The sequence below is a fragment of the Gymnodraco acuticeps genome, unplaced genomic scaffold (genome assembly GCF_902827175.1).
Source record: "Gymnodraco acuticeps unplaced genomic scaffold, fGymAcu1.1, whole genome shotgun sequence".
Taxonomy (NCBI): Eukaryota; Metazoa; Chordata; class Actinopteri; order Perciformes; family Bathydraconidae; genus Gymnodraco; species Gymnodraco acuticeps.
In genome coordinates this window covers 101,222-114,053 of record NW_022990705.1, presented here as the reverse complement: position 1 = coordinate 114,053, position 12,832 = coordinate 101,222, and the positions used below count along the sequence as shown (strand labels likewise).

The window sequence follows — 12,832 nt, the reverse complement described above, 5'->3', positions numbered from 1 at the left end:
AATCATTTTCTGTTGACTATATGCAACAGGGATTTATTCATTTTTATTTAATAATCATTGGGGATATCTCCATAAGAAACACATTTATTTTGATGCATTTTTATTTTTGACCCAGGAAAATGTGTATCTATTAGGGATGTAACGATACCAAAAACTCACGGTATAATAATATCGCGATAACAAGTCCACGGTACGGTATTATCGCGATATTGAAAAAAGAAAAGAAAATAATTTTTTTTAAATTTTTAAATTAATTAATTTTTTACTTGAAAAAATGTTCTTTATTAAATAATACATCTGATTTTGAACAGGCATTTTTGTAGGGATAGTTAGTATTTTAAAGTGTCAAAAACAAAGTGACAGTAACAGACTGGAACACATGAGGAGACATGTGTAAATATGTATATATATTTAGTTTAATTAGAGGCGAGGGTGCTTTATTGACAGGATTTTATTATTATTAGTTTAAATGCAGTTTTTTAACTAAGGCACTAATCTGCTTCCATATAAAGGAAATAACATTTAAGTGCAAAGCAAATACAAATCTGATAGGTGATATTTTTCAGCACAAATGATGGGCTACAGTCTTTAAGAGATACATGGTTCTATGAATATTAAATATATATTTAAAGATAAGATGCCAGGTTAAAACCTTTATGGATAATGTACAGCAGGGGTTTCCAAACTACGGCCCGCAGACCTTTTTGAATCGGCCTTCAGCAAATTAAAAAAGTATAATGACTTAAGTATAATAAACTTCTGCTTGTGTTATATTGTACTTCTTAAATATATATGTTCAAATATATTAGGCAGTAGTCATGTGTTAATAAGAGCCCAATTTTCTAATAAATTCAGTCAATTAGATTTGTTAGATCATGTTTTCAACTTTAAGTTGAAAAAACCCCCCCCCAATAACACATGTCCACAACAAGCTTGAAAATCTACCCTCATATTTTCTTCCAGACCTTCGTATATCTTTCTGTATGTAGCCCTCGGTGAAAAAAGTTTGGACACCCCTGATGTACAGGGTTTAAGGAATATTAGGGTTGAATACAGATTAAATAAATATGAATACAGTGTCATAAGAATACTTGATAAATCCTGAATGTCCTCTTCCAGTATGAGAGTAACATGATAACAAAGGTATCAACTGTAGCTGTGAACATGACAGGATGTGTGATGACCCTAGAAGAGCATCAGGACTGTTTGAGGCAGATGATAGCTATGTGATTAACATGATGATTCAGCCTCTATGGAGAGAGACATCAAGCATGCTCATTTCTGACGTGGAGCTAATCTGAAGTAAACATTGAATACTGCTTTCTATTCCTCCACCTTGTGACTGTGTAACTCCCTCTCTTGGATATCAGCATGTGAAGGACACTGTTCAGGAACTAGTTGATGCTCTGTATGTGATGACTACTTCCATTCTGAAGAGGATCACAGATACATGGATCCTGAGGTTGAAGCTCAAGCCGGGGACCAGGGAGATTTTTCCTAAGAAATATTATGTAAATATATCTGCTTCAGATTTGCCGAGGCCCAGGAAGCGTCTGACGGAGCTCATGCTGAAGACGGCCATGGAGACCCCGGGAGAAAAGGAGCATGAGAGGCGGGAAAAGGCCTCCCGCGTCTGGGGCCTTCGCTTCTACCGGAGCCCAGTGGAAATCCTGGCCGACCCTGAACGCAGCAGCAGGATGGCTGGCATCCGGTTGGCGGTCAACAATCTGGAGGTAAACCGTTTCAAAAAGGAAAATGGTGCAGGAGTAAGTCCTAAAACCAGGAAATGAGTCAGTCTTTACCAAGTGTCTAAATGAGTCATGTGACCTTGCTGTAGTTCCTTTATAGCCCAACATTAGCCACCTTTAGCTTAGCGGTGGTGATGTGAAGTCATGTGACCGTGCTGTAGTTCCTTTATAGCCCAACATTAGCCACCTTTAGCTTAGTGGTGGAGACGTGAAGTCATGTGACTGTGCTGTAGTTCCTTTATAGCTCAACATTAGCCGTCTTTAACTTAGCGGTGGTGACGTGAAGTCATGTGACCGTGCTGTAGTTCCTTTATAGCCCAACATTAGCCACCTTTAGCTTAGCGGTGGAGACGTGAAGTCATGTGACCGTGCTGTAGTTCCTTTATTGCCTAATGTAAGCTTTTTACATAAAAAAGTCATAAAGTGGTGTTAATACAACACAGTCTCACGGCATTTCGTGTTATAGTCAAGAAATTAATTTAATCTATTGATTCGTGTTCACCAACACGATTTCGCCATTTTTTCCGTGTCACACAGAATGATTTTAAAAGCAATGTAAATAATAACAAATTAGAAGGAAAAACTGATTTGAAAAAATACAGATTTCAGTATTCTGACATAGAACGATTTTAGAAGCAATGTATTTCTATTGGTCAGTGGCGAGCCGTGACTTTTATACCTAGGCCCTCTGACCCCCCTTCCCTCGAAAAAAAGAAGAGATATTACGTCTCAACGTATACTTCAGCGGAATATCAAAACAGCGGCCCGGGGTGCAAAACGCATCAATGACAGCGACCCTCTACCACACAAAACAACACCATTTATATAAACACCTATCATGACAGGGCACCCACAGCCAAGTAACAATTACAAATGAATGAAGTCGGCACGGCGGCCCACATTGAAAATGACTTAGGCCTACCTTTGATGATCAAATCACTGAAACACAAAGTCCATCCTCCTGTCCTTTTGGATGAAGCACTTGATGGCGGGTCATGCAGCTGATCCTTTGCCACTCCAGTTTATCATTGTAACTCAATCTTGAAAATGACTCGGTTAATAATTTCACAACGATGTCATCACTATCACTGAAGTGAGCCATCATGAACAAACGTATGCTAATCATAAATCTATCGATCATAAATCTATCGATTACATTTATGATTCGAAAATAATAAAAGTAGGGTAGACATGTGGATATTATCCGGCTGAACAAAACGTGCATTTATCTAACAGGTTCGTTTTCCACAGACCTTATTTCGAGTTATCTTCCAAAACCCTATGGAGAAATCCCGTTGCTTTCTGTCGAGGGAATCCGAGCGCAGCTTACTTCCGGGTTTTAGGATGCGTCACTGCACCACTTGCATAGACCTCACAGCGGGCGGAACTTGTCATAAAGTCCGCGAAAATAAAGCCCACCCATTTAGAGGGAAGATATGATTGGTCAATTGTACTGTCATTTGACATTACTCTCTCGTTGAGTTACTATAGCTGGCCCTCTGTGAATGTAGAGAGGGACCAACAAGCTCTCTCGTCTTCACATAACTCACAGAGACGGCTAAAGGAGCTTCTTTAATTTAACGAATTATTAATGGGTTTTCTCCGGAAGTTTTTCCTTGTACGATGTGAGGATCTAAGGACAGAGGATCTAAGGACAGAGGGTCTAAGGACAGAGAGTCTAAGGACAGAGGGTGTCGTATTGTCATACTGATATTATGTACACACTGTGAAGTCCACTGAGACAAATCTAACATTTGTGATATTGGGCTATATAAATAAACATTGATTGATTGATTGATTTAACCCTTCACATTCAAACAGAAACTGAACAGGCAGATTCGAAGGATTTATTTCTTTGGAAATGTTATTTCAAATAATTTCAAATAATTTCCAATTAAATCAAGTTATTTTTGTAAAACTAATGAAAAATGTGACAACAACAAAATATAAAAAAAAATATTTAAAAAAAAATGTTGTTTTTTTAATGTTTTCAAATATTATTTTTTGGAATATCTTAGGCCCTCACAGAGGGCCTGGAGGGCCCTGACGGCTCGCCACTGCTATTGGTAGTATGTTTCGTGCCTGCACCAAATAATAACAAATTTGTATTCTGAGGCTCTGAGCCCCATTTATTTTCCTCGTGGACGGCAAAAAAACTCCGACATTATACAATTTAAAATAAAAGGGTTAGGATAAGATATTGAGTAAGAAAATGTTTTTATGAACCACACAGCTTTTGGTATTCCAAGACCTGACCGGACATAAATACGTGGTGTAGGCACAAAACATACTACCAATAGAAATACATTGCTTTTAAAATCGTAAAAAATGCGAGAATCGTGTTGTTGAACACGAATCAATAGATTAAATACATTTCGTGACTATAACACGAAATGCATTGAGACTGGGTTGGTTAATATGTGGAGATTATCCTGCTAAACTAAACGTGTAAGTATTATAAATATTAAATGGTAAAACACATTGGATTTTTGTGGAGGGAACCAGGGAGATGCTGCGTTCAGGGTCCACAACAGAAATACCACATCCCTGCAGCTCTGTATGGTCCTGGTTAAAGATAGTAAAAGTGGTTTCTATGAGCAGGGATCAGGCGAGGAAGCCCGGGCGGTGTTGACCGGAGAGATGGAGGATGTGAGCTGTGGACTGATTATCAGCAGCATCGGATATAAGAGCCTCTCCATCGACCCCTCGGTGCCGTTTGACTCCCACAGAGCCATCGTGCCCAACAACATGGGCCGGATTCAAGAAGCTCCAGGTACTCAGGCCTTGTTCAGACTGCCTTAATCCATGTTTTAGCATTTTCTGATAGTTTTTTCTGAATTTGGACAGTAAAAAACACATTAACTGCAGATTTTGCAAATATATGGTGCTTTAAAATGCATTTTGTCTTAATTCAGACACTCAAATCGGATTTCTTTGAACACAGAAACTAGTTTTTTAGCCTACTTTTGTCATTTTATTTAGCTTTTGTAATGACTCATTTTTAAGACGTAACAATAATGATGCTACGAAGAAACTAAAAATAAAATGCATAAAAATAATTCTTTATGAATTATTTTTCATTTTTTATGGGTATTTTTGCCTGTAGAGACACTTAGTGGTATAAATGAAATGGTGTGATTGTAGTGTTCCACAGACATGAAGTGAAAAATAAATGTCCTTTATCTTTCTTTCTAGGTCTCTACTGTAGTGGCTGGCTGAAAACAGGCCCCACTGGTGTGATAGCGACCACTTTGAACAATAGTTTTGACACGGTTCGATCCATGCTGGAGGACATGGACTCTGGAACGTTGAACACATCGGCTGCGAAGCCGGGATCACAAAGCATCAACGCTCTGCTGGAAAACAGAGGTTCCTGCTGTCCCTTTAATTAATTTACACTGTGCTTCGATTAAAGTGGCCCTATTCTCCTCATTTTCAGGAGAAAAAATGAGAGAATCTGATGGATAAAGTCAGATGTTATGCACTTAAGGACATTTTAGTCCTTAAAGGTCTTACTCTGTGTGTTTGGGCTACACACTATATACTGATATTTAGAAATAAAAAAATGTGCTATATGCCTTAAAACATAATTTAAGATCTAATTCGATTCCGAGGCTCAGGGTCAATTTAGTAAATGCATGTTACTGACTCTGATTTCGTGTCCTGCAGGAGTGAAACCAGTGACTTTCTCCGAGTGGGAGAAGATTGACAGTGAGGAAGTTCGGAGGGGGGCGGCGATCGGGAAACCCCGAGAAAAACTGCTGACTGTGGAGGAAATGCTACAGGTGGCTGGAAAATAACCTGAAGACGACAACATTTCATACCGTCCTGTCTGGGATCAATGACAGAAATTACATTAAATGATACGTAATAAAAGCTATTAGGTACTGCAGTTTACCCGTTAAAGCTTTTAGTTTTCGTTCAACTTCCAATCAATCCAAAGCACTGAAAAACTAAGTTTCCTGACGTGCCAACATTAAAGACAATTCTCTATTAGATGCTATACATAATGAACTCCACTCTAATATAATGTATGTATTTTAAAACGGGAAACTTCATTATTTGTCAACCCCAAATGTATAATTGGTTCGGTATTGAGTGAGAGTTACCGTTCACATGTTTATTTCAGGGTATCTTTGCTCTCAAGAGCCCCTATTATGCTTTTTGTTGCTTACATAATACTGGACTCATTTCAAAAACTGTTTCCCCAATAGACATGGGACACTGTTCAGGAAAAATACTGAAGTTTCTCTTTAGAAGAGCAATGACTGCTTGGGGACCAAATTATATTTTGCAAGTGTTTGCACTGAAACAGATATTTTATAAATAAATCATGATTTATATCCTTCCCGTCTTGAAGGAGCATTTCTTCCCGTTGCATTTTAAATATTTAGGTCTACGGACATTTTGTAAAAGAAAACCCTAAATACAGATTCTATAAGTTCCTTCCACTGGTCTAAAAGATGACATGTTATTGAACAAAAAGAATCCAAGTTTGACTAATGGATTAAAAAAACTGATGTTTTACCAGCAGTTCTATCACATTTGAATATTAAGGACATTTTAAAGCAGAAATACAATAATAATAGTATAAGATACTCTAAAAATAAAGTTTTGATATTTGGAAAAGAAAACCGATTTATTAATGAAAGTTTTATTTTATGGCAAAGATAAAAGCTCGATAATCGGCGTCTCGTTGACCCCGTCGTGGCGAACGTTATCCGTCTCGTTGACCTAGTCGTGGCGAACGCTATCCGTCCCGTTGATCCCGTCGTGGCGAACGTTATCCGTCCCGTTGATCCCGTCGTTATCCGTCCCGTTGACCCCGTCGTGGCGAACGTTATCCGTCCCGTTGATCCCGTCGTGGCGAACGTTTTCCGTCCCGTTGACCAAGTCGTGGCGAACGTTATCCGTCCCGTTGACCAAGTCGTGGCGAACGTTATCCGTCCCGTTGACCAAGTCGTTTCCAACGTTATCCGTCTCGTTGACCCAGTCGTGGCGAACGTTATCCGTCTCGTTGATCCCGTCGTGGCGAACGTTATTCGTCTCGTTGATCCCGTCGTGGCGAACGTTATCCGTCTCGTTGATCCCGTCGTGGCGAACGTTATCCGTCTGGTTGACCCAGTCGTGGCGAACGTTATCCGTCTCGTTGACCCCGTCGTGGCGAACGTTATCCGTCTCGTTGATTCCGTCGTGGCGAACGTTATCCGTCTCGTTGATTCCGTCGTGGCGAACGTTATCCGTCTCGTTGATCCCGTCGTGGCGAACGTTATCCGTCTCGTTGATCCCGTAGTGGCGAACGTTATCCGTCTCGTTGACCCAGTCTTGCTGAACGTTATCCGTCTCGTTGACCCAGTCGTGGCGAACGTTATCCGTCTCGTTGATCCCGTCGTGGCGAACGTTATCCGTCTCGTTGATCCCGTCGTGACGAACGTTATCCGTCTCGTTGATCCCGTCGTGGCGAACGTTATCCGTCTCGTTGATCCCGTGGTGGTGAACGTTATCCGTCTCGTTGAACCCGTCGTGGCGAACGTTATCCGTCTCGTTGATCCCGTCGTGGCGAACGTTATCCGTCTCGTTGATCCCGTCGTGGCGAACGTTATTCGTCTCGTTGATCCCGTCGTGGCGAACGTTATCCGTCTCGTTGATCCCGTCGTGGCGAACGTTATCCGTCTGGTTGACCCAGTCGTGGCGAACGTTATCCGTCTCGTTGACCCCGTCGTGGCGAACGTTATCCGTCTCGTTGATTCCGTCGTGGCGAACGTTATCCGTCTCGTTGATTCCGTCGTGGCGAACGTTATCCGTCTCATTGATCCCGTCGTGGCGAACGTTATCCGTCTCGTTGATCCCGTAGTGGCGAACGTTATCCGTCTCGTTGACCCAGTCTTGCTGAACGTTATCCGTCTCGTTGACCCAGTCGTGGCGAACGTTATCCGTCTCGTTGATCCCGTCGTGACGAACGTTATCCGTCTCGTTGATCCCGTCGTGACGAACGTTATCCGTCTCGTTGATCCCGTCGTGACGAACGTTATCCGTCTCGTTGATCCCGTCGTGGCGAACGTTATCCGTCTCGTTGATCCCGTCGTGGTGAACGTTATCCGTCTCGTTGAACCCGTCGTGGCGAACGTTATCCGTCTCGTTGATCCCATCGTGGCGAACGTTATCCGTCTCGTTGATCCCGTCGTGGCGAACGTTATCCGTCTCATTCATCCCGTCGTGGCAAACGTTATCCATCTCGTTGATCCAGTCGTGGACCACTTTCTGGTGACGTGACGCCTCAGCTTCCACTTCGTTGGTCTCCAGTTGAACTGAAACAAATACCTTTCATTAAAAACTTTATAGAAATGTAATTAATTTTTGCTTCAAGACTCTGATCCTGTATTTTTTTTTTTATGAAAAAAGGCCATTTCATCGTGACGTCTGTAGTCAACAGATTATAAAAGACTACAATTACCACGGCACCTTCCTCTAAAAGTCTAAAGTGACAGAGATGGGCAACCTTTTTTGAACCGCTCAATTACCCTTTAAGTTATCAAGTTATACAAGCCTTAACAAAACAGCTTTTGGTAATCTGTTGTAGTTTAATTTTAAATAAATCATTTTGAAAATGTTTTTAAAGTTACTAAAACTGTGAGGTAAATTAAGTTAGGTGGCAATATTTCCCCTTTATACTTGTACTCTATTACAATTGTTTTTAAAATGGCAAAGTACCTCAAAAGTGTTTTTAATATAGCATCTGTTGACTTTATCTTATCCCATGAAGATCAGTAAAAGAGAAAATACATGACTCACCATGGCCAGCGTCTCGCTCCAACATGGACTCCATCGACTGGAAAAGTTGAAAGGCTTTCTTTAAGGAGATCTCATTGGGAGACAGATCTGTAGGACACAGTACAATTAAAGGTTAGTGTCAGACAGAGAGAAGAAACACTGCATACAATCAAATGTTTCAACTCTCAGTCTCCTCTGCAGCTTATATTCACCAGCTGGAAAACCAGAGACTGGACACGAAACATGCTGTTAAATCAAACATTATTCCTTCATCTTCAACACAATTATCAAACAGGTAAATACCTCTGGCCAGACAAACAGTCAGCACACAGACGAGCATCCAAACAGCTGCCATCTCTGCAGTTTTCCAAGAGAGTGTTGCCTGAGCACCAGGCAGCTTTAAAGGAGGGAAACCTCCAGCAGCTGCTACTGATCAGCACTGATTGTATCTGCACAGAGGAAAACACCATTTATCTGAGATTAAACTCTGAGAATGAGGAGTTTTTCATGGAGCTTGTTGTGCATTTATGATTAGTAGAGACCATCATTTTAAATTCACATTAAATATTCATATATTGTTTTTTTACTTTTCTCCCTTTTACAGACATGCCAACTTTATATCAATCCCACCCATTACAAATCGTATATATTATATTTAAACATGTCTGCATGATTAAGGCCAAACCTTTCTAGACATACATATATATATAATATATATACAATCTGACACTATTTAAAAACTCTGAAAAAGCTCCATAAAAACTTCCTTCCTCTTCAGAAAAGAAAAAATGCAATACAAAATAAAATAAAATTAACAACTCTCTCCTGTAATACTTTATTCTGATTGGTCGATTTGAAAAGTCGTCAGCAGGATATGGTTATTTTAGAAATGTAAGTTTCTATCTGGCAAATACAGATTGAAAATAAATGCAGAAAATAAACTTTCTATTTTGAGTGACAGGTTTAGAAGATTGTGAAACCCTGAATTGGGTATACCAAGTTTATATTCCTGATTTTTCTTTTGAGGCTAAATTGTTATTAGAGTCCACCTTTTTACCATCTTGTTATAGTCCAGCACATAGAAGTGCATACGGACTTCAGACTAACCTGCAATAAAGCCTGCATTTGGAAGGAGGGCAAGGTTTTCTAATGAACATTTCTCAAAATATTGCACGTTTAATCTTCTCCCTTTTACTGACATGACCAATGTCTGCTAATCCTATGTAGTATGAGAGTTTTTAAAAGACTGTTCTAGTCCAGCTGAGCTTTTATTGGACTGTTAAGGGAAGATGTATGCATGATAAGAGCCAAGCATTGCAATACAAACATTGGATTGACACACTGTTATTTAAGAAATGTATACACGTTTTATTATATTGCTAAGATAACGTCTCAGATATCAAGCTCTCCAAGGCAGTCGAAATATACGAGATGAATCTATGCAGTATTGAATATCTCCTCGCTCATCGTCCCGTTGAACTTTTACTTTTCCTCGTCCCATTGAATTTTCCTCGTCGCTCATCGTCCCGTTCAACAACTGCTCGTTGCTCATCGTCCCGTTCAACTTTTCCTCGTCGCTCATCGTCCCGTTCAACATCTGGTCGTCTACTTTATGGGTATCCAGGAGTACTGAAAAAACATTTGCGTCATAAATGATGGACGTCAAGATAATACATGATGTTCTCTAGACTGAAATCACAGCATGAATTCTGTAATAGTTCCTCAAGGGCTTGGTTACTTCATAAATCCTGTTTTTGTAAAAAAATGAGCGATGTTGGAAGTGAATTCAGAAACCAAACATTGCTGCATTAACTTATAAGACATGCAAGTGGTTTGTTTTAGCTCGTATACACACGATTAGCTTGACATTGCTGTGTTTCAAATGAATCATACATATCACAGATTTCAGATCTTTTACACCACTTTTATGCGACACATACTGTTGTCTTTTTGGCCTTTAGAGCTCACCTTTGTGCTCATGCTGGACGCCCCCCGTCGTGCCGTTGTTCTGCTGGACGCCCCCCGTCGTGCCGTTGTTCTGCTGGACGCCCCCCGTCGTGCCGTTGTCTCTGGGAACCAGGTTCTGCTGGACGCCCCGCGTCGTGCCGTTGTTCTGCTGGACGCCCCGCGTCGTGCCGTTGTTCTGCTGGACGCCCCCCGTCGTGCCGTTGTTCTGCTGGACGCCCCCCGTCGTGCCGTTGTTCTGCTGGACGCCCCCCGTCGTGCCGTTGTTCTGCTGGACGCCCCCCGTCGTGCCGTTGTTCTGCTGGACGCCCCCCGTCGTGCCGTGGTTCTGCTGGACGCCCCCCGTCGTGCCGTTGTTCTGCTGGACGCCCCCCGTCGTGCCGGTGTCTCTGGGAACCAGGTTCTGCTGGACGCCCCGCGTCGTGCCGTTGTTCTGCTGGACGCCCCCCGTCGTGCCGTTGTTCTGCTGGACGCCCCCCGTCGTGCCGTTGTTCTGCTGGACGCCCCCCGTCGTGCCGTTGTTCTGCTGGACGCCCCCCGTCGTGCCGTTGTTCTGCTGGACGCCCCCCGTCGTGCCGTTGTCCATGGGAACCAGGTTCTGCTGGACACCCCCAGTCGTTGCTTCGCCCCAAATGACAAACCGGTTCTGGACGTCCCCAGTCGTGGAGTCTACCCCAATGACGACCCATTTTTGGACGTCCCCCTCCTTGGCCACTCCCCTAACGACGATCCGGTTTCTGGACAGCCTCTGCTGTCGGGTTCGCTAATGACGATCAGGTTCTGGACGCCCCCCGTCTTGGCTTTGTCCTTAATGATGACCAAGTTCTGGACGCTCCCCGCCGTGGCGTTTCCCCTAATGACGACCCGGTTCTGGACGTCCTCAGTTGTGGAGTCGCCTCCTATGATGACCCATTTTAGGTCACGCCCCGCAGTGGAATTTCCCCTAATGACGACCCGGTTCTGGACGCCCCCCTCCGTGCCGTTGTCCCTTGTTACGACCTGGTTCTGGACATTTGTTGTCTCGTTGACGCTCTGGGGCTTTTGTTCAGGATTCTGGTGACCAGACGCATCAGCTTCCACGTCATTGGTTTCCAGTTGTACTGAAAGAAAGAAGGATTGATTAACGAAATAAGAACCAAAATAAATCACGTGATGTTATACATCGACTGAAATCACAACGTGAATTGTTCTGTAGTTTTCTTTTAATTCTTGCTTTTTCTAATGTGGCATTTGTTCGATTGAAGACCGTTTTTAAGATCAATTCTCAAAGTTGTTCAATTTGGCACGACATTTCTCAAACGCATGGCATCAACATGCACAATATATCATGGGATGGCCATCAAATACAAAAATCTTCCCAATTTCAAGTCTTTAAAACCAGTTTAAAGCATTATCACCCCATAGTGTTCCTCAAGGGCTGGGTGTCTTAACTTGGTATAAGACATACAGATATCATAATGTTTTAAACCCTTTTCTACACGGTTTAAATATCTTGAGTTCATCTCATTTCCTAGCTTTCAGATCATTTTCACCACTTTAATGCGGCACATACTGTTGACCTTTTAGTCTTTAGGGCTCACCTTCTCGAGCATCTTGGTCTAACATGGACTCCATCGACTGGAAAGGTGCAAAGGCTTTCTTTAAGGAGATCTCATTGGGAGACAGATCTGTAGGACACAGTATAATTAAAGGTTAGTGTCAGACAGAGAGAAGAAACACTGCATACAATCAAATGTTTTCAACTCTCAGTCTCCTCTGCAGCTTATATTCACCAGCTGGAAAACCAGAGACTGTGGACAGGAAACATGCTGTTAAATCAAACATTATTCCTTCATCTTTAACACAATTATCAAACAGGTAAATACCTCTGGCCAGACAAACAGTCAGCACACAGATGTAGTGATGTTACGTATTGCGCCGAGGCTTCGGAGCGTGTGTCGAGTAATCCCCGAAGCTTTTTGTGAAGCATGTATCGAGGCTTGTATCGTTTTGGGCCAGTGACGACATCGATGACAAACGAAGCCTCGCTGCCTGTCGATACCACGTGACTGCTTCAGGAAGCGATTCAGATCGGTTGAACCGTTGAACCACAACGCTCATAATACCAATGGATGTATAATAAGAACCATATTACCCCTCCTGTACCCGGGTCCGGTGACACGATGGAATCAAGAGAGCTCAGACCCTCACCCATATAGAGGTCGGAACATGTCATAAGTATAAATAGATACAAGCATAAATAAATGTAGGAAAAAAAACATGAATTAATAAATACAGGAATAAATATGTTACAGTATTTTCAGGGAGATTCAACGTGTGTGCTGTGGCTCAGCTGGAAAGCAGTTGAC

The 12,832-nt window shown here is 42.1% G+C and overlaps 3 protein-coding genes across 3 annotated transcripts in view; 1 reads left to right on the top strand and 2 right to left on the bottom strand.

The window, feature by feature from the left end:
* Positions 1 to 6,094, top strand: part of fdxr (ferredoxin reductase) — a 28,256-nt gene extending 22,162 nt beyond the window's left edge. The window contains exons 10-13 of the mRNA XM_034231591.1: positions 1,531 to 1,733; positions 4,350 to 4,521; positions 4,944 to 5,117; positions 5,418 to 6,094. Coding sequence (XP_034087482.1) covers positions 1,531 to 1,733; positions 4,350 to 4,521; positions 4,944 to 5,117; positions 5,418 to 5,548 — 680 coding nt within the window. The 3' untranslated portion in view covers positions 5,549 to 6,094. The remainder of the gene's footprint in view (positions 1 to 1,530; positions 1,734 to 4,349; positions 4,522 to 4,943; positions 5,118 to 5,417) is intronic.
* A 388-nt stretch (positions 6,095 to 6,482) lies between these two features.
* On the bottom strand, positions 6,483 to 8,949 carry LOC117556286 (GRIP and coiled-coil domain-containing protein PFC0235w-like). The gene is made up of 4 exons (XM_034231590.1): positions 8,823 to 8,949; positions 8,541 to 8,627; positions 7,545 to 8,056; positions 6,483 to 6,827 (listed from the first exon to the last, which is right to left on the bottom strand). Exons 1-4 carry the CDS (start codon positions 8,872 to 8,874, stop codon positions 6,483 to 6,485), a joined length of 996 nt encoding a protein of 331 aa, XP_034087481.1. The 5' UTR covers positions 8,875 to 8,949.
* A 789-nt stretch (positions 8,950 to 9,738) lies between these two features.
* On the bottom strand, positions 9,739 to 11,070 carry LOC117556285 (hyphally regulated cell wall protein 3-like). The gene is made up of 3 exons (XM_034231589.1): positions 10,488 to 11,070; positions 10,006 to 10,148; positions 9,739 to 9,795 (listed from the first exon to the last, which is right to left on the bottom strand). The coding sequence occupies exons 1-3, from the start codon at positions 11,068 to 11,070 to the stop codon at positions 9,739 to 9,741; spliced, it is 783 nt and encodes a 260-aa protein (XP_034087480.1).
* Positions 11,071 to 12,832: the final 1,762 nt, after the last annotated feature.

Coding starts and splice junctions, on each gene's coding strand:
- LOC117556285 (XM_034231589.1), bottom strand. CDS start 11,070: ATGGACAACGGCACGACGGGGGGCGTCCAGCAGAACAACGGCACGACG. Junction 10,149..10,487: donor CGTCCAGCATGAGCACAAAG/GTGAGCTCTAAA, acceptor ATGTTTTTTCAG/TACTCCTGGATACCCATAAA. Junction 9,796..10,005: donor ATTCAATGGGACGAGGAAAA/GTAAAAGTTCAA, acceptor TTCCCTTAACAG/TCCAATAAAAGCTCAGCTGG.
- LOC117556286 (XM_034231590.1), bottom strand. CDS start 8,874: ATGGCAGCTGTTTGGATGCTCGTCTGTGTGCTGACTGTTTGTCTGGCC. Junction 8,628..8,822: donor GACTGTTTGTCTGGCCAGAG/GTATTTACCTGT, acceptor TGTGTCCTACAG/ATCTGTCTCCCAATGAGATC. Junction 8,057..8,540: donor GGAGCGAGACGCTGGCCATG/GTGAGTCATGTA, acceptor TATTTGTTTCAG/TTCAACTGGAGACCAACGAA.